The sequence below is a fragment of the Chionomys nivalis genome, chromosome 23 (genome assembly GCF_950005125.1).
Source record: "Chionomys nivalis chromosome 23, mChiNiv1.1, whole genome shotgun sequence".
Lineage (NCBI taxonomy): Eukaryota > Metazoa > Chordata > Mammalia > Rodentia > Cricetidae > Chionomys > Chionomys nivalis.
Window position 1 is genome coordinate 25,568,572 of NC_080108.1, and position 27,621 is coordinate 25,596,192.

Below are 27,621 nucleotides of genomic sequence, written 5' to 3' on the forward strand. Positions count from 1 at the left end.
GAAAAGTAGTACCACTAACCAAAATGCCCAGGAAGACCTCATTGCTGGCTTTGAGAATAAATAAACTTCACATTAACATTTCCACACTCGAGAGGCCGTCCGTGGGGTGGACTTTTTTATTACAGCATCAGCAAAGGCACAGAGCTTCAGTGTCCCAGGGCTCTTGGAGTTCCAGTGGGAAATGTTTCTGGAGAAGAAGCAAGGAGGCAGAACATCGGGGTCTGATACTTACTTGTGGCCCAGCTCGTGGGCGATGGTAAAGGCCAGATTGAGACCATTGTCTTCGGCAAGCACACATTTCCTCTTAGCGCTGCACACGCCTCCTAAGTAAGCAATTCCTGCAGCAGAGACACAAAACACATCCTCTTCAGAACGGGGAGGCCCTGACCTCCAGGAAAGCCCACACAGCCAGAATCACGCATGGCCTGGAAAGGAGCAAATGGGGACACGGCTGCCTACCAGGCAGGACCCTGAGCCTGGCTTGTGCAGGATGCTGGTGTATCCATAGCAATGACAGTGAGTACAAACATCTCGCAGGTTCCTGGTGTGGGTCAGGAAGAGCGCTGTGTGCCTTATCAAAGCATCTGACTCCATTCTTATCATTGAGAACAGAGGCAACCCAAACCACATTCAGAAACAGAAGAGAGACTTTCCTGGGTCACCTGGTTTGACACTTAGGGCTCAGAGCGAGAGACTGGCAAAGCAAAGTAAGCCGGATTTGGAACGTGAGGAGGATGTCCTTCTGGCTCTGACATGTCCTTGAGAAGGACATCCTTAAGTTTTGTACCTTTGCCTCCCCCTAGTCCTGACCATCGGGGAGAAAAGCGGTACAGGGCAGGGACATGGGCAAGAGGCAGAGTGCAGAGGGCAGGAGGTCTGAGTGGGCATCAGTAAGCCAATTGCCGCGTTTCCCTGAGAGGAAGGCCCACTGGTGAACAGCACGGATGGCCGAGGAAAGCAAGACTTCAGACCTCAGCCACAGGGCAGGGGGAGTGTCTTCAGCAGGCTGGCTCCAGGCTTCTTGCCTTCCAGAGAGCTCTTCATTACTTCTGTTCTCTCTGTTCCCAGAATGTCCATCCCTCCAGAGATTACAGCAGCAAGGTCTCTGTGTGCCTGTCCTCTGCCCTCCCCTATCACCGGTCATCCATCTGGTGCAGGCTGTCCTTCACAAAGGCCTGGATAGAATGGGGCAGGGGGATGAACTGGTCTCCTTGTGAGGTCCCATTGGCTGAGGCCGAGAGCTGATGGAGGAGCACAGCTGTGCTTTATATTCTGGCTCAGTGCCATGCTGGGATCCCTTGAGGGAGCAATGCCTGTGCCTGCTCACTACCGCCATGGGTACCAACCCACCCACTGAGCTCCATCCTGCCGGAGCTCAGGCCTCCTTCATTAATTTTCCTGAAATGTCGTCACAGGAGGGAAGGATTTGTCAGAAAGAAGGAGGACTATCTAAGGGAAATTATCTCATTAAAAATGACCGCCCCCTCCCCATTTAGAAATGAACTTATTTCCTTAGCATGAAGCCAGCTCTGGGTGCTGGTTGCTGTGCTTCCCACACCTTTCGCTATTTGTGGTCACTCTTATCCTTCCCCTCCAGAGCAAGAGGGGGAAACAATGCCTGAAGATTCCATGAAAGAGAAAAGTAGGGTTTTCGGTACAGCTTAGAGGTAACTGAGTGATGCTGAGGGCAGGGTTTGGTCCACAGTACCACAAAGAAAAAAACATCATCAGCTGTCATGTAGTTTGGGCACAAACAGGGCATTGCCTCTTTCTGGGTCCCCTCCATGAGGTACGGAAGGGCCTCCCATGCAGGTTTTGCAGAGAGATGCAGTTCTGGGGCTACCAATGGGCGACACATCCCACATTCCACAAGATGAGCAGCGGTGCTGTACCACAGGCCTACTTTTCTCTGGGAATATGCAACATGCATGGCCAGTGTTGCAGAATGTAAAAGCAACAGCAGCAGTAGCAGCAACAAAGAAATAAGTTAAACGCTATTTTGGCCTCCGAATCCATTTTATGCACGTGGACTTAACAATCCAACGATGCAGACAATGGGTTGAAAGAAAACAACATCCAGAAAGGATGCAATCTGGCCGCCTATTGCCTTCAAGGTCGTATTCTGGTTCTGTTTTAAAATGCTTTGTGGGTTTCCACTGGCAGTCCAGCAGTAAGCAGACAGTAAGCTGCTACTCGGCCCTGATGGTGTGAGCATGGGACACACACACACTAAGACACATACTGCAGTGTGAAACACAGGTCACTGTCATTCCGGGTCAATGAACCAATTATAGGCAATCAGAAGCATACATTCTAAGGCAGTCACGTGGTGAGAAAGGAGGCACAACATAGTTAGATGTCCTGTACTTGCTGTCCTGAGCATGCCTGCTTAAGGGCTCTGTTGATGAACCAGCAGATCTCAAATGCCACACAAATACTTTCCTGGGTCTCGATAGCCCTCTGCACTCTGAGCTAGCAGAATGGGCTTCCCACTTTAACTGCATAGCATGCAGTGCTATGAGCAGCAGCCAGCAAAAGAGCCTTCCAATAATTGCATTTTAATTTTTCCAAGGTGCAGATGCTTAGGTTAAAAAAAATACCCAGAAAACAAAGGGTCAGTTTATTTATAAGACTCTCTTGCACAAGGGTGGGTTAAGGGCCATTGCTTATAATGACTGATTGCAATCATTACCAGCCTGGTGATAAAACGCAGCAAAAGAAAACTGCTCTTGATCACAAAACATGAGAGCTGTGTGAGGTTATGAGCCAGGGCGTCGAAATGCTTAGGATGTGTAAACAAAGACTAGAGAAAATCCCAGGTTGCCAGCAATGTGAGATCTGCTGGGTAAATAAATGGTAAGTAAACCACAGAACTCCTGTGGAAAACAGGCCACCAGTATTCAGTGTTTCATGGAAAGAAACAACTATTCAGGGCAGGGGCACTGGAGACCCAGGGATGCAATAGTCTGTAGTCTATACCTAAGGTTTCCCAACTGCCCTGGAGTTGAGGTCACCGAGGTGGCATTATTGGGAGGTGGTGGGTGTCTAGGTGGTGGGCTTGGTGGGAGGCCTTTAGGTCTTTGGGGAATGTACTCTTGAAGGGGAATGTAGGGTTCAGTCCCTTCCTCCCTTTTAGCTCTCCTGCTATGTGGTGAGCCATTTCTTCCCCTGGGCAACTCCAGCAGTCCCACCCAGATTGCACAGGAGACCTAAAAGCGATGGATCTGACGGACAGTGACTGGACCCTCTACATCTTCCTCAGAAGATGCTTCTCTTGGGGACTCATCCCAGTGGTGGAAAGCTAACCAACACAGACCTTCATCACCTCAGGCTCCTCAAAGCACCAACTGGAAAAGGCTACTACATAGGTGTACATTGGTCCTTGTTAGGAAATAAGGAAAAACTAGCTTTCTCTGCATCAATTTACCAAAAAAACAAAAACAAAAACAAAAACAAAAACAAAAAAAACCTGCAACATCTGCTCTGCCAGCTGCATGCTGCAGAGTCTCTTTAACTGTAATTCCTGTCGGCAAGGTGTCTTGCATCCCACTATTCAAAAAATTATCCACAAAAGAAATCATAGTAGGACCCATTATATAACACCAGTCCCGCATGTTTGCATAGCTTCTTGGAATGAAAGTGAAGCAGAAAGGCTACTGCTGTTCATCTGCAGGAACAAAGCTGCCTGACCCATCCCTGTGGAGGAGGAGAATTTTTTTTTTTAATGAGGAAACAAAGGCTTAGTAGTCAGGTGCACAGTCAGTCCACACTGTGACAAACCCCCAAGAGAGACACCTCAAGGAGGAAGGCAAATAAAAAGAGATTAAATTAAGGTATCATATTGGACTTAAACTTCATACCATTAACATATTGTATATTTCATTTATTCTAAATGACACAGCAGGGGCAAAGGCAGGAGCCAAAAACAGAAACAAGACCCCCCCTCTTGGACCGTCGTCCCAGATATACAGCGCTACAGGAATCAGATAATGCAGGAAGGTCCCAGCCAACTCAATGGGATGCATTACTGCATGTGTACTTAAGCGGGGATTTGTCCCACCTCTACTGAACCCCTGGGATAAACAGGAGAAAAGCGCATACATACAGATGAGTGTACACATGGAGGAAATAATGGATTCTGAAGCCAGGGGATGTTTAATTCATGCCGCCAGAGTCCCCACCCCCCACACCTTCCTGGCCATGCTGACCCCACATGGGCCCTCCCTCTTCTTTCCTTCTGTGGGAATACAACATGGCAGAGAGGTAATCAGGTGAAGAGGCTTAATTATTTACTTTTTAAGTAAAGAGCTGCATGTAAGCTTATAATTCATAAACTCAAGACTATCTATTTGCTCTGCTGTAGACTCACGGAGTAAACACCATACAACTGTATAAGCCCGGTTTCTGCAGTAAATCACAATGTGTAAACCACGTGCAACTGTTGGCCGCATCACCCATTAGTCAGAGGCATGGGGGGGCTCCGCCTGCGAGCTAACAGTCAATTTTCCTTGCCCACTGCACATTGCACCAACACCAGCCGGCCTTCCACTGGGCCCTCATACTATCTGTTCATTTGATGAGCCTGTCACTGTCGAGTATCCTATGTTCATCTTTATTGACAACTGTCTGCAAGCTGGTAAAGATTCAAACAGTGAGGATAGGTGCAACTGAACTTGGGGATAACATTTAAGAGCAAAGAAAGGTCTTAAAGTCTAATAGGTGATGAATGAAAAATAGGTAGTGTTGATTCTCATTCTTAATAATAGGTAAGCTATATATACTTTAAAATAATATGTACAAGTATATATATATATATATATATATATATAGAGAGAGAGAGAGAGAGAGAGAGAGACTTGTTATTTTATATTGTTGATTCACTTCCATTAAATCCACGCCCATGGAATTTACGTTTGAACGAGAATGCATAACTGTTCTTTCTCCTCTCTAGGATTTTCTCCACAAGGCTCTATAAGGCCCATCCTGGCACCTCACTCAGGAACACTACACTTGAATGCCAGGCTTGGAAGTCATTTGAAACAGCGCAATTACAAGGAGGGGCACAAAATGCAACCCACGTGGCACTAAGCACACTGCGAGGGGCACTTGTCATGCATGAGAACTGAACGAGGCAGGCGGAGGACGGCATGGTTCCACCTCAGCCAGGAATGTGTGTGAGGTGGCTCACACTTCTCAGCACGCTGCATACGTCCATGGACGACTGCCAGAGTGTTCTGAGGACTGGAGATACTAATACATCGCAGCAAGCGGCAAAGACAAATCAGAATATCCTAAAACAAAATCTCCAAGCCCAGAAACAAACAAAAACCTTCATGTTGGGCAAAAGAAACTGCTTATCAGCTGCAATAAAGAAAATTCATTTTCATCTCAGTGCTGCTCCTGTTCCCATTATTCTCTCCAAATTACTTGATCTGCTTGGGTCATCTCCTCTCAGTTTGTTTCTGAAATCAGGGAATCGCCAGGACTCACTACCATGCAGAATAGCCTCTGCATAGTGAGGCACAGGTCATCCGAGGGACCCCAGAGCCTTGTGGCAGCATAGGATCTAAAAAATAATCAGGAAACATTGCTCATGGTAAGGCTCCAAAAGGCTGGTGAGGAAAGTGGCCAGACAGACTCAGAAGCTCTGTACTCTACACCTGCTGTACCATGACTTTCTGTCTCACCATGGTGTACCTACCTCCTGGGGCACGGAGGATTGACTTGTCTTAGCAATTCCCCCACCAGGATACGCTCTGCTTGCCCCTAGTCTTTCTGTGTCCCTTAGCATCAGCCATGTAGATAGATGAGCTAGTCACGGTCTTTATTCCTATACCATGCAGAATATTAGAGCAATGGCCTCAAAGAAGGTCACTGGTCCCTTTCCCAAACAGCACTGGAGACAATTCCACAGCCAACAAAAGATGCCCATGCCTTACAGTCTCTGTCTGAGAAGAGCCCTGGGGAGCTGAGACATTTAATAGCCCACACGAGGTTAGATGAAGGAACAAATGGACAGGGTAGAGATTTAAAAAGTGCGTTGTTGAAGTTCTGTTGTTCTGATTTTGAGTCTCAATGTAACTTAGAATAATCCGAACAGTATGACATTAACATGAGATAGACATATAGGTCATGGGAGCAGAACTCAAAGTCCAAAAAATTAAATCCGCACATTTAGGGTTTGTTGATTTTTGACAAGGGTACCATAATCATTGAATAAGCAAAGAAGTATCTTTTCAACAATGGCGCTGAACAGCTACATGCGGAAGAAAGATGTAGCCATACCTCATGCCACACACAACACTTAAATCGCAAAGAATAAAACCCCAAAATACAAGCGCTTGAATTAGAGCATCATCAGAAAGCAGTGAGGGAAATCTTGGCCTGAGGCATAGGCAGTGTCTTCTCAGATGTAACAGCAAAAGCACAATTCAGCAGAAGTAGGGGAGTTCTATTTTCTGCAACAGGTGGAAGGCTCGGAGTAAAAGATTTGGGGAGGGATATGGAGTCACCTTCATTTTGTCCACCACGCCAAGAGTCAACATGCTGGCACAATCTACTTGGAAAATTCCTGTCCCCAGCACCGTGTCCCCACTTTACTCTATGGCTTGCTGTTTGTTTATGTAATCCTGGCAGCATCTCCACCAGTGAACTGAGCTAACTGGTGTATACTTACACCCGACAGACACTGTCTCAGGGTGTTTGTGAACATAGATCAGACTCAGGAGAGGTCACGGGGGCTAGGCCTTGCTCTCTGTGGTCAATTTGATAATAATATCACAGCTGAGGACACAGATACTCTTGGTTCAGTTTCTCAGGCATGTCCAAGATCCCAGGCTTGGGAAATCATGTAGCAAGTTCTGAACCAGGAACTGAAGGTCTCTGGGTTGGGTGGAGCGGTAGCTCCTAGAAGCTATGCCCTCTGGTGCAGTAAGGGGCCTGAGTGTAAGATGTCAGCATAAGGAGTAAATTCTTGTGGAATTTAAAAGTCGGAAGCAAAAGAATTTCTCCCAACAGTTTGCTATGCTCTGTAAAAACCAAAACAGACCAGAAGAGGGGCAGGATGGGGGGAGAAATAAATAACTGTTGATATTCAACAGACCACAACCAGTGTGAGCCAAGTGTATTGAAATTCTGCACAGATTTCCCACCCTTGGAACAAGATGGCACTTTCTGTCTACAGGGCCCACTGGATGGGAGGAGACCTCCAAGAAGCCAGCATCAAGTTCCTCCAATGACCTTGGCTCAGGGCTCAGGGGTTTCTGGAACAGGCAAGTCAGTAAGAACAGCCCCCAGCAGGTTCACCTTGGGACATGGGAGGGGCCTTGACAAATCTCTTATTCTGACAAACACTTCATCAAGTGTTTCCTGACTCCGTGTCCATGGTGGGCCCCAAGCCAGGCACAGATTCTCAGCTTAGCGAGAACTGCAGTGTGTGGAGAAAATGTCCCTGAGAACATGGTCGTAGCCGAAAGATGAGAGAGAACTCATGTAGAAAGGTTAGTTGACAAGTCATCAGTCAAATCCCTGGGCCCAAAAGGTGGTACTGGGATCTCTTCAGAACATTTGCACTGGGGACCTCTTTGATGGGTGCACAGGAGTCCTTCACTGTTCTCCCTTCCTCCTTCCTGTCACTTGTTACAACAGCGGTTTCTCTTGCTTCTGTTGACTGAGCAAACACTCCTGATCCCTTTTATCAGTGTCTGTGGGCAGTATTTATGAGTGTGGAGGACCACATGAGCCTCTAAGTCTCTTTTCAGAAGCACTCTGTGCCTGGTCATGTGACTGCACCAGAGATGCTCAGGGAGCCATAAAGAGTTTGCTGTTCAGGTACATGCTTGTACCCTCACAAGATCACCCTCCCCTAGGCATATTTGCTCACCGGTGTGCCTGTGCAACCGTGGTTCTGTGAAGCAGCCCTGTAAGTTGGCTGCATGAAGCTGATGCCCACATTCCTATCCCAACAAGCTACGATAGATTTTGAAACCTGTTTAGGGGGTAGTGGGAGTCATTTTTGTCTTTGACAAAGACTCATGATGTTGCCCAGGCTGTCCTTGACCTCTTGACCTTCTGACCTCCAGCTCTCTGGACCTACGCTCAATCATCCTCCTGTCTCTACTTCTGCATGCTACAGACATGCTACCACACTGGGCTGAATTTTGAAAGCTTTAAAACACATTATATTTTGGTCCACGATTTTAAAATAAACATTATCAGTCCCTATCAGTGACTTTAAGAGCCTTCTATTGTCTCTCTAAGTTGGTCCCCATCCCCTTACTGGTAAACTAGACTGCCTCCCCTCTGCCTAGGGAAAGCTAGGATTTTAGGCAGAAGTAAGGCTGAGACAGTTTGTCTAAAATTCCTTCACCGTGTGGGGAATGAGACCCCTTGGGCTTCCAAAGGGCCAGAGAGCCCCAAGGCAAATCGGAGAAGATTTAAATATTCCTTCTGCAAAATCAAACACTATTTGGAAGGATGGGTCCATGACTGTCCCTGAGACCTGATCAAGCATGTTGAATCCCAATCTCTCAGCATTTGTGTTTGAACTGAATGTTGAACAGCCACCGACAAGGCCATGAGAGAGGGCTGCTAACGTCTGAGGGGAGAGCCTGGGAAAGGAGGCAAAGCACTTGAGGGTGTGTATGGCTCCACTGTGACAGAATGCCTGACAGGGCAACCTGAGAAAGGAAAGGCATGTTTAGTCTCACAGTTACAGAGATGTCAGTCCGTAGTTGTTTGCTGCGCCTACTTGGGGAAAAAAAAAATGCTGGCAGGAGCATGCAGTAGACAGGAAAAAAGAGAAGGAATTATGAGGAGTGGCCAGGGCAAGATACAGGTTCTTAATGGTATATTCATGTTTGTCTACTGGGTTCCAGGTTGTACCTTTACCATCCAATAGTAATGCTACTAGACAATGCATCAAGGGATTAGCTCACTCATTAGGCCAGGTCTCATGATCTCTTCCTGGAATGCCATACCCCATAGGTGTCTCTAACTCCCCGTAAGGGTACCAATGAAAATGAGTCGCCGTACATGTAACCATGCATGTTCCACTCACGACGTTTGTAGCCATCACTTTCCCTGCTATGGGGAATTCCCTGACAAAAGTGGCCTAAGGGAGAAAAGATTCCTGTTGGTTCTAAGCTTGAGTATGCAACCAATCAGGGTGGGGAAATCAAGGCAGCAGGAGCATGTGGGGGCCGCTGGTGACACTGCCTCTGTAGTTAAGAGGCACAGAAAAATGGCTAGCTCTCAGCTCAGTTTCTCTTCTGTATTGAGAATAGGAGCCCAGTCCAGAAAATGGTGCTACCTTCAGCTGAGGTGGGTGTTTCTTTCTCAGTTTAACCTAATGTAGACTGTCCCTCACAGGCAAGCCCAAACACTTCTTTCCTAGGTAATTCTAGGTCATGTCAAGTGGACACTCAATGTTACCAGCATCAAGGACTAAGTTATATGGACTATATATATGGGTGAGCCATAACAATGAGTGTGACTTGATTCGTAGACAGGGCTTTTAGGAAGCAATTAAAGTTAGATGAGTTATAATAGTGGAGCCTTGATAGAACTTCTGTCCTTATAAGTGAAGGTACAAACCAGACAACCAGACGACATGTTTCTTCCCCTGCTTTCTGAATTTGCACAAGAAACCTGGAGGGACTGTGATGAGAAGGTGACCATCTATAATCCAGGAAACGGGGCGCTCACCAGAAACCATCTCTACAGCACCTTGAACTTGGCTTGTAAACCTTTATAATTATGATAAAAATAAGCTTATCATTTATACCATCCAGTCTATGATACTTTGTCAGACAGCACAAGAAAGCTAATTTACCCAGAGGGAGGCCCAAGTTCAAAGAGAAGTACCCTGTGTCTGCCTTGCTCACATGGGCTATCTGTAAGAGAAGCTCACCAGAGCTTATTGCTCCTCACTGACGCACAGTGCTGACTCCAGACTCACTGTGAGAACCAGCCTGATGCTCAGAACATAGCTAAATAATCAGGAACCTAGCTGGAGGTTGCATGTAGACAACTGTGGTTGAATCAAAGGGCTGATATACCAGTGTGTAAAAATCATGCCACACATCAACTAGCTGTATTCAAGGGCACACAAGTGGCCTTCCTTAGCCATTTGGCAACAGGCTATCCTGCCAAAAGGAGACCCCACTGCTGCCTCTGCTGGGTAAGTCTCAAGGAAGACAGGCCACAAGCCGCTCTAGTTGCATATGGCTCAACTCAACAGGCCAGCAGCTTGTTTTTGCTTTGAAGCACCTGAAACCCACAAATGCAGGGTCAGGGGACCCAAGGGAATGACTGCTACTAAGGTCCAGGAAATGGTCACATAGTGAAAAAGGCTTGACATGGTGACAGGACTGATGTGGGATTCCCCTCTGTATGCTGTGAGTACCATTGATGAATAAAGGAAATTGCCTTGGCTGTTGATAGGGCAGAACTTAGGTAGGCAGGGAAACTAAACTGAATGCTGGGAGAAAGAAGGCGGAGTCAGGAGAAGGCATGTAGTCCCACTGAAGACAGATGCCATAACTTTAGCTGGTAAGCCACAGTCACGTGGTGATACACAGATTAATAGAAACGGGTTAAATCAAGATGTAAGAGTTAGCCAATAAGAAGCTAGAGCTATTGGGCCAAGTAGTGATTTAACTAATACAGTTTCTGTGTGATTATTTCAGAGGGGGGGATTTGAGCAGCCGGGACCAACAAGTGGCCTCCTCCAACAACACAGGACCAGTGAGGGGAATCTTCAGAGATGGTGGTAGCTACTGCTTGGTCTGGGGATGGTCACAAGGATGCTTGCTTTTCATAGTAAATCACTAGGTGGTCAAAAAAGTCTGGTTGTGGTCATTCCATGGAGGTTGGAAAGCAAAAGAGGGCATACTAAAATATAGCTAGGGGCTGGATTTCTCTTGTTTTCAAATTGAGTTCTAGCTCACAAAGGTGTTTCATTTTCAAATATTTATTGAGCAGTGGTAAACACTGTTATAAATGTCTATTTGTAAATTACACATCAATTGATGCTTACAAAATATAACAGATAAAAGTAAATGAAATAGGACTCAGTGGCTCTGGTTTAGCAACCTAGAAGTAGTCAAGAGAACATTTTGGAAAATGAGAGTATATCTTAAGCTAGGCGATGGTGGCACACACCTTTAATCCCAGCACTTGGGAGACAGAGGCAGGCAGATCTCTGTGAGTTCAAGGCCAGCCTGGTCTACAAGAGTTAGTTCAAGGATAGACTCCAAAGCTATAGAGAAACCCTGTCGCAAAAAACAAAAACAAAAACAAAACTGTATCTTAAACGTCACGGTTCACAAAGCCGCTGCATACATACATTGGCCAATTTCCACCCTTACCTGTGCCTCCAACTTCTCCTGTATATTACATGTCAATCTCCAACCACATGAACTGCTTCTATAATTCACCTTTATGTCATCCAAGGACCATGGCAGTGCTATATCCCTGAAACTTACCTCAGACGACCTTGAAAACCAGCTTCAACCCTTCAGACTAACCCCCATAAAACACAAGACCTCCACAGAGATGTTTGCCAAGTTAGCAAAGAGAAAGAGACACTTTCTCAGAATAATTAAGAAACCATATCACTTGTTCAGTTAGTAGGCCATTCTCTTGGGGGATGAAGCTTGGAGTAAGCACAAGTGCTTGCAGTCTGAACCTTATTCTAAGCATCTCCCAGGACCCTGCTGCTCCTGGGCTGTGAACAAAGGCTCACACCAGGCCCAGAGCAGCTCCAGGCACCACCTCCATAAATCATACCCTACTAGGGCATCAAGCCCCTCAACTAAGAGAGCATTCCAACATAGGGAACCAGCTGCCACCTGAATATTGATCAAATATTCACAAGCTATCGTTAACCTACCATGAGAAGCCCAAGGGAGGCTAGGACAATTTCAGCCTGCATTGGACAGGAAGTGAAAATGAAGACATGCCATTTCCTTAAGGAGTGTGTGTATGTGTGTGTGCATGCACATGTGTGCCCATTCCCACTTAGAAAGAATGCTAATGAGAGCCAGACAGTGAAGTGAGGTGGGCACCAGGTTCAGCCAGAGGAAACAGCTGATCGATGGCTTCTATCAGCAGTTAGGGCAGTCAGCCAGTATCTGGGAATTGTCAGTGGTGGTGGTACAGGAAATGCATGGTATGGAGTCTCTGGCCCTGCCTTAGAGTGAGGTCATTTCCTTGCTCTCAGCTTACAAATGAAGCTCATTGCCAGTGACTACCTTGGGTGTTAGGATGATCCCAGACCACAAACATAGCATGCGTGTCAGTATCTGTCTTTAAAATGTCAAAGAGAGAATAAACAAATGTGCCTTGGCTCTTAAACAATTTCACATTTTCATGCTGCCTCTGCCGATGGTGACCACCATGCTACATCCCCAGGGCCAGGCTCCTGTTTTTACTCTGCTGCCCTAGTCCTGCCCCAGACACAGCCTACCACACACAGGTCTGGCCAGCCTAAGTTGGGCCTTTCTCAAGTTTCCCTCCCTTTGGAGTTCTAAGGCGCACAGGCCCACTCAGCCCCTTTCTCTAATTCTAATCCATCTGCTATTTCCTGCTGCTTAGAGACTCTGGAATTCGTTTCCTTTCCCGTGGTCCCAAGTCCAGACCTTTGTCATCACCTTAAACGTGGATTGTTGGGAAATCTCCTCAGAGGTCACCCGGCTTGTTCCTCCCCTCCCAGACTGCTCTTAAAAGTAGGGCCTCTCCTCCTGATTTTTCTGGGAGGCACTGCCCCCTCTCAGGATGATGTCCCAGGGAAACTGGGGTTTGCTGTCCCAGCCTAGCTCCAGCTTCAGTGAAATATCCCGTGTGAAGGGAATCAGGCAGAGAATGATAGAGGACACCCAGTTTTCCCCCTCTGGTTCCTATAGCTATGGAAAGATGTTACCCTCCCCAAAGCAACTTAGTACAGGGGTTAGAAAATTGTTGCACCCTAGAAAGAACCCGGTTGGGACTACTGTAATTTTGTACTGGCAAGCACAGACAATTTGGACCTGCAAAGGAGAATGCAGTAGCTATAAATACACATGCACAAACATGAATTCAAATGCACACATGCATGCTTGTGCACACACACACCAGGCACCACACTGTAGAAGGTATTATTGTCCTCACTCACAGATGGATGCACCTCCACCTTCACACTGCAGAAGGGTAAATTCCCCAAACAGAAAGAACCCGCTGAATGCAGACACTTTGGTTGAGGACCCTCCTCCCACCACCACAGAGGAAGGAAAGAAGTCTCTGCTTGTTGTGGGGAGGGGAGTGGTACACAGACAGCTAACCCGAGACACAGACTCACAGTCAGGTCCGTGTAAAATCTGTTCCAGGGACCACAGGAGACGGTTGCTAACTGCAATGCAAAGTCAGGGGAGTTTCTTATAAAAACAAATTAATAAGTTACTCACATGAGCATCTTTGCTTATTTTAGCTTTGTATGTATGCATTTCTTGCAAAAGGTTTTCTAGTGTTCAGTGGATTGTCAAAGGGGTCCACGACTTCAAAAAGTTGAAAGTACTTAAATACAGGAATCCCAGGATGTAATCACGACATTCCTTCGGAAAAAGTCTCCTCTGTATAGCTACACCAGGCCAAAAGACCCTGGGAAAATTACTCTTCAGTCCTCAGGGATTTCCCAAGCATTCCTCAGAAGGTGATAACCAATAGAGTTTTGTAGAATGTGGTTCTCTTTGCCAGATCTCAACCAATTGACACACGGAATGAATGAGGCAGGGTCTGCTATGATTCACCAGCAAAGTTACTTTTAACAGAACAGCCAAGGTAATGAGAAGGTTGAGGCCTGCGTCTTGTCACCTAGGTGCAAGCATGTCATGAAAAAAGTATCTTGCATGGACCATTCAACTTAAATTGGATGCAGTGAATGAAAAATTAGCAAACAAAGAGAAAGAAACAGCACACAGGCATGCACACAGACACATCCACATACGTAGGCGACTAACGAATACAGATGGATCTTGACTCGACCGCTTTGACTTTGGAACTTCACTATGGTACCTAAATCATATACATACAACAGAAGCTAAACTCCGAGTTTACATCTGTTGCTGGACTAGTGATACAGACCCCAGTGTGTCTAGCGACGCTTGGCAGCAACATCCAGCCACCCGGCCACCAGTGAAAACAACTTTGTAGTGGACTATGTTTCCTGGGTAGATTAAGTGTACTCTATTCATGCTTAGGACTTAGGGTGTTTCCGTCTTATGAAGGGTTCCCTGAGATATACCCCTTTGTATGTCAAAGGAAATTTGCATGAAACCCCGAGTACTAAAAAGTATATGTGAGCCTTGAAAACGAAGCCACCACAGTCTCTCTGTTAGGCTGTCTCTAGGGTGCTTTTTATTGAGCTGCCTGGGCCTGGGAGTGCATGGGAATAGATATGATACAGAAGAATACACATGAAAGAGTCTAATAGCTAAGTTCTATCTCAAAATGAATTAAGTGTAGCTAACATGAGAAATACCACAACATAAAGACATACATATGCTGTGGAACAATCCTTCTGTACTCTGTGAATATGTATTACTCTTATTGTTTAATAAAAAAGCTGATTGCCCATTTAGCAAGGCAGAAGAAAGTGAGATAGGACAATCTACCTGAAGATGCTGGGATGAGGAAGGGCAGAGTCAGGAGATACCAGGCAGTTGTCAGAAGCAGGATATGTAGAACATGAGGTAACAAGCCATGAACCACATGGTCAAGCAAGCATAGATTAAAATACATACATACATATGTTAATTTAAGTATAAGAGTTAGCTAATAATAAGCCTGAGCTATCAGTTGAGCATTTTTAAGTAATATTAAGCTTCTGTGTCGGTCATTAGGGACTGGTGGCTAGGACTGGTAAAGAAACATCCACCTACACATATCTTTTTGGTGATATAGCTAAAGGATAATAAGAAATAACCATTATTGTCTTTTTTTTTAAAAAAGTATATACATCTGTTCTTTCACTTTCATGACTAAAATCAAAGGGGAAATTATTGTTGCATGCCCATGGAGAACAAACACACCCTAAGAGCATCCCACACAAACTCCATCAACATTTAAACAGAGGATAGCTGTGTTCCCATAGAGCACCCCAGTTTTGGTATCTCATAAACAACCAACTACAGAAAACTCCCAGAGAGAGCCATCACTCAGGACAATCTTCTGGGGCAGAGTGCAACTGCACACACTTTTGTTTCTCTTCCTCTTTTCTGACATTTTTAAACGATACTATTAACCAGGCCACCCCTCCACTCTTTCCAGTCCTGGAAACTGCAGTATTTTAGGTTCGCATGCTAGGCACACACCCTGTCCCTGATCCAATAGGAAGTTGAAATCTTTTCTGGTTTGAACATGTGTGCACATGTATACACTTTCGTGTGGAGGTCAGAGGGTAACCTTGGGCACCATCCTCAGGAAGGCCATTTATCTCCTTTGAGAGGGTCTGGTAGTGGTCTCAGCCTTACCAGGGATCGTCTTGTTCTTGCTTCCTGAGCAAATAATGTAGTACTATGCCTGGCATTTTTTTACATGGGTTCTGGGGATGGAACTCGGGTTTTCATATTTGTGAAGCAAGCATTTGTTAGTCATTTCCCCAGCCCTGAAACCCACATTGTGTTTCTTGACTCGTCACTCCATTCCAAATACTGTCTATGTGGATTTCCTCAGAGAACCTCGATTAAGATCAAGTTGTAGGCAAACCCGGAGGGTATTTTCTTAGTTAGTGGTGACAGGGGAGGACTTAGCCCCATGGTGGGTGGTGGTACTATCCCTGGGCTGCTGATCATGGGTTCTATAAGAAAGAAGACTGAGCAAGCCATGGGGAGCAAGCCAATAAGTATCACCCTTTCATGGCTTCTGCATCAGTTCCTGCCTCCAGGATCCTAGCCTGACTACCTTCAATGACATACAGTGATGTGGAAGTGTAAGCCAAATTAACCCTTTCCTTCTCAGTCTGCTTTTGATTGTGGTATTTCATCATGGTTATATTAACTCAACTAAGACACAGCATTGCATGATAAACTCCTTATGGCCCTGAAGAACCATCCATTTCTTAGGAAGAGAGCACAGCCCAGCAAACTATATCGTCCCATTGGTCTTTCTTGCTCATTCTGGTATAAAATTCATCTATTGAAATTTGATTTTTCAGTATAGACCAATTCCAACCTTCTGAATGGAGGATCTATCATTCAAAACCATAAGTCGAGCATCCTCTGCCCCTGTACCATGCTGGGCAGATTCTGACCACAGCAGAGCTATGCCCCCTGATAGATTTGGCACGTAGTCACAGTTAAAACATAAAAACAAGCCGGGCGATGGTGGCACACGCTTTTAATCCCAGCACTCGGGAGGCAGAGGCAGGCGGATCTCTGTGAGTTCGAGACCAGCCTGGTCTACAGAGCTAGTTCCAGGACAGGCTCCAAAGCCACAGAGAAACCCTGTCTCAAAAAACCAAAAGAAAAAAATAAAATAAAAAATAAAAAAAACTAAAAAAAACAGTAAAATCCAACTTGAGATCAACTGGTTAACACAGGAACTCAATCAAACCAGGGTGAGAACAAATTTCCCTAAGTAAAGCAAGATGTTGACATGGGTGATCAGCTGCTCACAAAATGAGGGGGGATTTTTTTTCTTGCCCTAATTTAAAGATTTCATGTCTAGATCTCATCTGGAATATCCAAGCAGATTCAGGCACAACTAGCTGGCATTCTTCTCATAATCCCAGGCCTGTCACTATCTCTCTGTCTCAACAATGGGAACTGTACTTTAGCCTTGACTTCGGTATGACCGACTCTTTCACTTCTCCCAACACAGATAATTACACCTACAGTCTTCACAGGCCATACTCAGAGCCTGACTGCCTAGGACATCTGTACTGGTCACTGCTGCCCTTGAGTGACAAGTCTGGTCTCTGGACAATAGTACAAGGAAGGCTTTGGGCTGACTTGCTGTAAATGGCCAAGACAGCAGTAGCCCAAATGTCCCTCCTGGTCTGTCTCTGGTATAAGGATGGCCTGCTCGGTTACTGAGGAAAAATGGGTATCCCAAAGGCAGCTTTTAGAACACATCCATTCTCCCAATCAATAACACGTGCCTATAGGTAGGCCAGTAAGTGATCATAAGGGACTCTGATCCACTGAGGATTGGTCTCAAGCTCATTCGTGACTATGGGCATTGTCTGACTCTAAGGGGTTGGGAAATGTGCTTTCACAAGCAGAGCTGACTAGAAACTCACTGTTTCTAGCACATCCTGGGCTCTCTTGGGGATTCTTTGGGAATTAAGTCAATGGTTCATTTCTTTTGGGGCCAGCAGATTTCTAAAAGGATGAGGAAGACTGACTGCGGGCAGGGGCATCTAGATCATTCTTTGCCACTTGCTACCTCAGTGCCTGATACCTCATTTGGGATATGTGCCTGATACCCACACCTCAAAGACTTGAGGAGCAAATGAAACCTATGTATAAGTCACAGTTTATGTAGAAAACATTTGGAAAATACAATCTGGTGTGACAGTGATTTGATCAAGTCTAAATTTACTTTTTTAAAGCAAAAAGTATTCCTAAGCCTTGGGTCTGTGCCATGAAGCAGAGAATGGATTTGCAAGTACAGGAAGCTCCAGTTGCTGGTGCTGAGTCTCCAGATGCATTTCTCAGTGTGGTGTCAGGGAAACTGAAGACAGAAGTGTGAGGTGAGCAGCCAGGTTTGGGGAAACACCATCCATCTTAATACCAAGGACTATTCTCTTTCTATAGCCTTGGCGGGCTGTGTATGTTGGGGGGATATATCTCTAAGACTTACCACATGCCCACTGGAATGGCAAAATAAATTAAACCTTTGGAACTACACCATACCTCATCACTCTTGCTCTGGCCTCCCTTGCCCCATTTTAACCTGTCATACAAACCAGTTTTCTTCAAAGACAAGAGCAAAGGAACCTGACACTGTTATCTGTCCTGAATCTCCTTGCTATCTGCCAACGTACCTGAACACATCATTCAGTGGTCCCTGTGGGCCACTTCTGTCCGGTTCCTTGTATTTTGAGTGTATCCACTGAACCCTTAGTTAATTGAGGGGAATATGGTCCTTTACAAAATGCTCTCAGACTCAGAAGTAGGAGACTTCACACACACACGCACACACACACGCACACACACACGGACATTTACTAACACTAAACACATCACATATATGTAATGTACTCCTTGGAAATACCACATATTCTTTTCTTGTCTGAGGTCAAAGCATTGTCCAGTTTTAGGTCTTCTGCATATTTGATCAAACCCACTTCTAAAAATAAAACTAGTTTCTTGGGGCAGAAAATACATTTTTCAAGAATGGATATTAAATTTATAACTAAGGGAGACTTGTCTTGGGGATGGATTAATGTTTCCGAAACATCCTTCCAAAGAGAAAAAGAATAAGATGCCTTATATGTAACAGGAGAAAATATCTAGGTTTTCCTACCAAAATGTCATCTAACCTAGACAATCCAATGGGGGAAAGAAGAGTCTCCAAATAAATGGTGTGGATGAGAGGAGACGGGTTTAGACACCCGTGGATATGAATACGAGAAGATGGATTTAGATACCAGTTCATTCCAGATGCAGGAACAGCTCCAGGAACAGCATAGCTCTGAACATAGGAGCTAGAAGCAGGAAACTCTCAGGAGAAACCATGAACGGAAATCTTTGTGACCTTGGGCTACAAAGCTATTTCTTAAGTATAACAAGAGTATGAACAATAAAGAGAGGATCAAAAGCCTTATACTTCAAGGGATACTATCAATAGATAAAAAAGAAAATCCCTATAATTACAGACTACATTTACAAATCATTCCTTTGATCAGGAACATCTGTCGACCTACCTATCAATCTATCACAAAGGAATTCAACATCACTGTCAGGGAGCTATCAGTCAAAGTTGGGCATGGTGGTGTGCATACCTATTAATTCCAGGATTTGGGAGGCAGAGGCAGGAGGATCAGGAGTTCAAGGCCATTCTAAGTTGCAAAGTCAGTTTGAGACTAGGCTGTGCTACACAAGACTCCATCACAAGCAAAAGAAACAAAGAAGAAAATACAAACCCCATGAAGACACCACTTCACATCTACAAGAATGACTTCAATCAAAGAGGGTCGTTGGCCAGCATTTGAAGAAACTGTACCCTTCTCACATTGCTCGTGGAGGTGGAAGATGGTGTAGACGCTTAGGAATACAACCCAAAATGTGAAATATAAACAGAGAGGTACCGCATGACCCATCAACTCCTCTCTTAGCTATACATTCAAGAGAAGTGAAAATTTGCCCATAGAAAATCTCATACACAAACGTTGTTGAAGCATTACTTAAGAGTCAACAAAAGGGGAAAAAGAAACAGACGCAAGTATCTACCCACTAAAGGATGGAACAATCAATACAGCCCAGTACTGGAGATGAAGTATCCAGAACAGGCAAATCCACAGACATGGAAAGCAAATTAGTGGTTGCCTGGGGCTTGGCAAGGAGAAGGCAGGGTGGCTTCTACCAGGAACAGGGATCATTTCTGGGAAGATGAAAATATTCAAAATTAAATTACGGTGATGGTTGTACAACTTCATGGTTACACTGAACAACACTGAAACATACATTTAGACAGGTGGATTTATGGAATATAAATTGTACTTTGAAATAGATGCTAAAGTGTCATCAGGCAATCAAATTTTCTTTAAGACAACATTCCTTTTTATTATAAAAGTATAGCATAGTATATATTCCAAAATACCAAAGAACTTAAAACAGATACACAAAACCCTTTCCTAACTCCATCTCTATGCAGTGAGAGAACTTTATTGTCTTCAGCGGGGCTCTTCCCATTGCACCTCAGAGTCTCAGTCCAAGTTAAATACAAGATGGCTCCCAGCGCACACCAGGAACTCCAAGATTCATCTCCTCAATGGGCTCGGTCAATATCCTCAGTGGCTTAGAGGCAGGCAAGGAGAGAAACCAGAAGGAATTTGCGGTAAACTTTGACAAGAAAGTGTGACTGCTTTGTGGTCTGGGGATGGCAAAGAGAAGAAAATTTTTGATTGCTCTAAGGAGAATGGATAGGGGTCTTTTCATCTGATCAGGAGTCCCCATGAACAGGCAGAGATCTGTATGCATTCTGCATTCACTGACACTCTATTCATGCAAGAAAATAGAAGCAGCCATTATCTTTCCCATGAACCTTCCCATAATTCCTTCTGTCTTCTACTGATCATTCACATTCCAGCACTTTAAGTAATATGTGCCAGAGGTTGGGAGCAGAAACCTCGAATCCCATTGTCTCATAAGGAGCTTAGGAGACAGGAATAATTATTCTTTCCATTTTTCAAGAGAGGAGTCTGAGATGCCAATGTACATATGTCCTTGGGTCTTGAGTGTCTGCATATTCCCAATGTGTTATCATGGTGATTTCTGACACATACACTCTTATCATCAATCCATCCCCTCAGTTCTTTATTTAACAAGGAATATCATCTTGACAACCTGAAACTTTGACCTTGAGCATTCTTCAAGGTGAAAACTAGCCATGTGAGTAGCAGGCTTCTCTGTCAATACACTCCGGAATTAGGAATTAGAGAGACAAGCCCTCCTGGCTCAGTAAACAGAGGTTCCACCGGGGACTGCCCCTTTTTTCTAATTCAAATTCACCTTAGATATAGGTGAAGCTCCTATTTTCCCTGAGTCATTTGCTGCAGAAATACATTCAAACACAGATATTTAGAATAAAAACTAAATCCAGTCTCTTTCTTCCACTTAGACCCAAAAGTGATCATGCTTTCTGTTTGTTTGATTAGCTATATTTTCTGAGATATAACTCACATTCTGAGATGTAAGGTGTGTGCCTTAGGTTCACGCTTTTGAAGTATACAAAGTCCAAGGTTGTATTATCAGAGCTGTGCAACCATCCACATTATCTACTTTTAGAGTATTTTCATCACTCCAAAAAGCAACCCTGTGCTTATGGCCATCCCTTCCTACTCCCCAATCCCTCTAACTACAAACATACTTCCGGTCTGGAACTCAGCTGGTTTCTTCTCTGCTTTCATCCACATACTAAGATGTTTTCAATGCTCAGCGCAGTGTAGAATGTACTAGCTAGCGTTTCTTACTGTTACTAGCTAGCATTTCTTACTGTCAAGTAGAATTTCTCCTCACGACTGGATACACCAGGACATAGGGAGAATTCCATCACTCAAGTGACATTCAGATAGTTCCCCTTGGGACTGTTATGATTACTCGTGTACAAGACTCTCATGAGCATGCTTCTGGTTCTCGTAGGGGTAGCCTAGGGGTGGAAATGCTGGGTCATGTGCTGACTCGGTTTAATTTTTTGATGAACCAAGGTTGTGTGTTTTTCTTTCCATCATCTCCAATCTGATGAACAAACACAAATGCATGTTTCTTAAAAGAGTGGCTGGTAAGATGATTACGAAGCTTATCAATTAAACTAATAGCCCTCACTCTGTTTTTCTTCTGGAAACCAAACTTAGGACCTGGATGTGTGCATATAAGGAAATAATCTATCACTAAGCTACATCCCAGCCCCAGACAGTTTCATAGCAAACCTAAGTATATAGGAAGTTTGCCCCAAATACTGAAAATTTGTGCTAATAAACATTGGTCTACATTTTTAAAAATTTATTCTGTAACAGTGATACAAAGGCATCTCATTGACTGAAGACTTTTGTGTCCTAGATAAAGTGTGTTTGCTATGAGTTGTTCCCAGTGCGGCAGAGTTAAGAGGTGGCGGGGTTTTTAAGAGGAGGGGCTTTAGCACAAGATGGTTAGGTTGTTGGCCATCATCCAAAGGAGACACTACTGCTGATCTCTTGGGGTGACACAGTTTCCCATGAGAATGGGTCGCTGTTAAAGGAGGGAACCTGACTTCTGGACCTCTTAACTCTCTGTATCACCATGTAATCCATGTTTCTTGCTCATGGTCCTGCCATGATGCCATCTGCTATGAGTAGACACAGCCAGAAGGACTCCTGTAAGAGCAGTGTCAGCATTGTGACATCAGGGACACCAGTCTCCTAACCCATGAGCTAAATAAGCATTTTATAAAATAAATTCTTGCATTTGTGTGTGTGTGTATCTTAAAGGAAGTTTTCCGTGGATTATTGGCTCCAACATACATACATCTCTCCTTTAAGTAAGGTATGTAAGTTCTCCTTAGTTCTAGAATGAGAAATAAACCATCTCAGTTATAAACTGTTTGCTGAAGACCCAGTACACAATAAATCCATGTCATTCTTAAGGATCACAAGTCTTTCTGGAATGTTTCCCTGTTTAGGTGCTTATAGGTTTACATGAAGGTCCGAAGGCTGGCATGAACTTGTCCAGAGTTTCATCTGCTTCCAAATCTCCAGGCTTCTGTTAATAGTACCTGACATGAGCCCCCCACCCCATCCCACTGCCCTCATCCCCGCCCCCAGCCACTTCTACTTTTGCTTTAGCTTAGGGCTGGCATAGCCTACACAAAATCCTTTAGTACTTAGGAGTCTCTGAGAAGTCATGCAGTTTTGGGGATGCTGAGTGTCCGCCTTGCAGAGGCCTGTTAAAACTCTTAATGCAGATGGTGACCCAATCAGCCATAGGACTGTGTCTGCCTTCAGATACCGTATTAAACCAAACCACGCCTTAGCCTTGGGTTCTTTGATGCCAGTTAGATCTCATTGCTGAAACCAGCCCAGCAATTCATATCATGCCTACTTCTTTGTAAGTACCAGAGACTCAACGTAGACTACACTATAAACACCTGAACTTAACTTGGAAAGGAAATAGGGCGCCAGGTAAGCATTGTGGAGGTGCCACACTGGGCAGACGACCCTGCAGTAAGTCTGGGCACCTGGCTTTCAATTGTTCCTAATACCATACTGGCAGGCAGGTCAGATGCTCCTGCCAGCTTCCTTGGATCAATAGGACCATGACAGGCCAGAACACAGAGACCTGATAAGAACAAGGGTGGCTTTGTTCTGCACTATCCTTTGAAAGCTCTGGCAGCTTTGCCCTGGAAGAGGCTAGTCTACCCAGTCTTGGTGCCAAGCGAGCAGAACATGGGCCCGTGACATGTTCCCTTGGGCGGCTACCATGGCCTCTTCATACCAAGCACATGGGCTTCGGACGTTCCCTGTTGCACCAAAGGTCTGAGTGTCTACCTTGGCAAAATTTGGACATCTTAGGGCAGGGGATATAGGTAATGACTGAGTCATATGTGGGCAGAGGCAGGGAGAAAAATTTCTCTGGGTATACCAGGCTTGCCTCAATGAAAAAACATTCTCCCCAAAAGCCCAACGATGAGAAACAGCCCGTGTAGGGCTAGAGTTATTAACTCAAATGTTTTGGGGACCTGGCAAGTGTCTTAAGGTAATTGTATGTATAATGGTCTTCTGTTGTAGATAAACCCTGCAGAGATTTTTCCCCTTTTCCATTTATGTATGTGTGCTTTTGTGTGTACTTTGCATGAATATGGATACACATGCACATGTGTGCACAAACATGTAGAGGCCCAAGGCTCATGTCAAGGATCATTCTCCATTCCTCTTTGACTTAATTTCTTGAGACAGGAGCTGTCAGTCAAACCCACATCTTACTGAGATGGCTAATCTTGCAAGCCAGCTTGTTCTTAGGGAGCCCCAGTCTACACCTTTAGAGACTGGACTCACAGGTGGACTGCCATCCCGTCTGGCATTTAAGTGGGTTCTGGAGATTTGAACTCTGGTCCTCATGTTTGCATAGCAAATGCTTTAACCACTGACCCATCTCCCCTGGCCCTTTGATGACATTTTAATGGCAAAAGGCTGCCTTCTGTGATTTAATTCTACAAAGGAATATGCTCATATTTTTTTTCTATTCTTCCCCTTCCACATTTTTGATAAATACTTGAATAAAGCAGCTCATCCAGCTCCTCTCACTGCAGCCTGTGGGGACTAACAGCACAAACTTGAGGGTAATGGCTATTGCCACTCAGTCTCAGAGAAGGGAGGTGAGTGGGGACGGTGGGAACACAGGCAAGCTGGGAACTGGAAAGGGGTGGCGGCCATTGTTCTAACAACAGGAGCTCCCTACAGGGATGTGGGCCTGAAGTTGCTAGATTCTTCCAAATAGCAACATGGGTCCATAAACGCATATTTTTCTTAAATATTAGAAAAAAATTAAAATAGAATAAAAATAAGCTTGAGGCTGATGCATCCATCCCTGAAGTACCAGCCTGTAGCTTTTGAATGGGTATGGAGCCACCTCTCTAATTCAGTGTCCCTGTAAGGCCCCCAAGCACCTGTTACAGGGTCACCAATGCCTTCCCAAGATACCAGGAGCAGGGCAAAGAGCCAGCCACCCAACCTGAGATGAATGAGAACTCCAGCAAGAGCTGCGCTGGTGGCCCCTGCATATAGGCATGTCAGTGCAGACATGACCACAGGCTATGCAATCACACAATGAACACATCAGACTCGAGCCTGCGAGGATGATGGGCACCCACCCTGCCTCCTCTCATAGCTGGAGTGGAGGGGGGAGCTCATGGTGGGAATTTCCACTGTAACCAGGCATTTTATGGTAAGTGCTGACGAGAGAAAAAGAACTGTCTGAAACACACACACAGTTACTCTGTCATCTCATAGCCACTACAAATTCTCAAGTTGGGGAGGGGGCAGACTTGAGAGGGATTTAAGGGAGAAAATGCTGGCTATTGTAGAGGTGAAATGCTCACTTGGCTTATACGGGTCCAGTTCCTCACAGGGCCATTGTCTGTTAGGCCACCCCTCAGACCTGCCTTACCCTTTTGGCTGGATCAGATTTCCAAAGACTTCAAGGGACACAGGATGCTTTGTTCAGCACTGGAACTCCAGGAAGGGGGGGCTCCCTCAAGTTACAGAGAGCCTGTTCAGGGCTCTCTACAATTCTCCTTGCCAGGGATGGATCCTCCACAGATCGGAGGAGCAGGCAGCAGAGAAGGCTGTGAAACTTCAAGAACCCCACAAAGGAGCTACCACGTTCATCTGACCCAGGAACCCCAGAAGCAGCACCTGCGGTGATGTAGTTTAAATTTCCAAAGAGATCTATGTACTTCTATTTATAGCAAGAGACACAGTCCTAAAAGTTACCCTGCTAGAAAAGCATTCAGTTATCACAGCATAAGCCTTCTGAGGGACAAGCAGGGATTTCACCGAGCTAGAAAAATCTTCATTTCTCCTCTCATAGTTGGAGAGAAGAACACAAAGAACCATTCTCATGTCTGAAAATGTCTATGATTTCACAACATAGTAGCCAAGTGTCTGGGCATCGCTCATGGGAGGACCCACCAAGGAATGAAAACCTAGAGGAGATTGCCTAATTGCTCAAAGACAAATCTGAACATGGAGAGCTTAGAGCACGGTGGCCACCATTCTGAGCAACCTCTCCATGGTAGAGAATGCTCTCAAGTTAGCCAGGGAGGTCCAAAGCAGAAGACACTGGGGCAGCCCGTCTACAGCCATCAAGACAGGGCCTGCATCCCCAAAGATATGTAATCCTAGAAATTCCAGGTATGCAACACCAGAAATATGTATTTGTACCCTCTAGAGTAGGCCACCAAATGAAAACTTCTAATGCCACCGAATTTGTGGTACAAAGAAACATGCATGAAAAAAGACTAGCAGCAGAGGCCTCTTGAGTGGCAGAGGGACCAATAACGGGTTAAGTTTAACAGGAAAAGCAGCCGCAGCAGCTTCTGTGCAGAGTCATAACTCGGGGATGACACCTGACAGTCAGCGGTCGTGATCCTCAAAGATGACAACTGCGTGAAGTCCAATATGGTTTTGTGACTCAGTACAATGGAGTCAGACAAATCTGTGATGCCATCTATTGTCTGAAAGGTCACCAAGGTGAAGGTGCTGATGGACAGGTAAGAAACGAGCAGCTGCCTGCATTGGCCTCTTCTTCCCCAGGTGGCCTCAGGACTGCCCCATACACACACACACACACACACACACACACACACACACACACACACACACACACTGCCCTCTGTCTGCTTATCCACATTCTCCTCTGCCGCTCGCCTCAACCCTAGCTCCATACAAAGCTCTCCACCTTCATACAGGTGATTCCTGCCTTCTGTGTTAGGAGCTGTGCCAGATGCCAGCTGGTGAAGGTAACGGACACCCTTGCCCTTTCCCATCTTCCACATGTGGAGCACCAGAAGTCGCCAGGAGCCCCCTGTGCCCCCATCACCTCACCTCACTCACCTCCAGATCATTACTACTGACCCTAAAATTTGAACCCCATTGATTTCGAAAGCTCTGGTTATCCACTTCCCTCCAGTTTCTCTTTATATTTAAATCCACACGAACTTGACTTTAAACAACAGAGAAAACTGGTTGGCCATGGCCAGATCATAGAAACAACCACCACTGTGCAAACCAAAAGTCTGTGGGTGGGTGGTCCCAGATTGGCTGTATAGCCAAATGTTGGCAAACTCGTGGTTTCATGAAGGCTGTTAATGCAACACACACACACACACACACACACACACGTCAAGGGGGAAGGCCCACAGGGCAACTGCTCTGAGGGACGCAGGTCAAGAGAGATGCTGGCCAAGGGCAATAGTCTGCCGCACTTGGCTTCATGGCCCAGTGGTGAGCACACAGGGAATGCAGAACAAAAGGAGTCACAATTGTCAGGTTCAAAGTGAGCCAAGACCTCTGACACTACCGTCACCTTCAGTCACCTGCCTCCATTCCTGGCTTTGCTCCATGGAAGTAAACAGAGCTGTGTCCATGTTGTTCTGACCATAGATCCTGGACAGTGAAGCTTTGTAGCCAGATAAAATCTCCATGTTCAGCAGAGCCGACCAGCCTCACCCCTCCTCTCTCCCCTTCCCTCCTCCAGCCTGAAGCTTCACCTCCACAGCCTCCTCTCTGGTTACTCACTGACAGCATTTCATTCGTGCCTGAGGGCCTTAAGAAGGGGCCACCTTGTATTTATTCCTTACCAAATGCCACTCCACCGAGTCTTTCTTAACTTAGGGATCTCTACTATGACATGACTTTCACTGAAGGATCTCAGGAAGTCATAGCCTTTAACATCATAATCTTTGACATCAATGAAATTAGGCTAGAGAATCTCCCAGATTGTGTGTGTGTGTGTGTGTGCGTGTGCATGTGTGTGTCCATTTCTTTTATGGCAGTCTCTTTGATTAGACTGTAAACATCCCAAAGTTGACTCTTCTGTGTGACACACCGTTGAGACACCAGCACTGCGGGTATCAAGAGTTTATGAACCCAAGTGAATTCATTAACTAAATACTCCAAAAGTTCATGCGGAAACTTAACCCCCAAGTTCCTGTTACTCCTGCTTAGAGGTGGGATCTTTGTGAGCCAACTGCAACTATCCAGGACATGAGGGTGGGTGTTGCAAGATATTTGATCACACAGTATAAAGGCATACCCACTCTGATTGGTTTACTAAAAAACTGAATGGCTAACAGCTAGGCAGAATTTCTAGGAGCAGAGGATGCTGGGAAGAAGGGCAGGATACATAGCGTTTCCAGTCAGGCATGGAGAAAGCAGGAAAGCAACAT

The 27,621-nt window shown here is 45.3% G+C and overlaps 1 protein-coding gene across 1 annotated transcript in view; it reads right to left on the bottom strand.

Moving 5' to 3' along the window:
* The window catches only part of Adamts17 (ADAM metallopeptidase with thrombospondin type 1 motif 17), a 300,342-nt gene that overhangs the window by 170,241 nt on the left and 102,480 nt on the right, over positions 1–27,621 (bottom strand). The window contains exon 8 of the mRNA XM_057756616.1: positions 233–338. Coding sequence (XP_057612599.1) covers positions 233–338 — 106 coding nt within the window. The remainder of the gene's footprint in view (positions 1–232; positions 339–27,621) is intronic.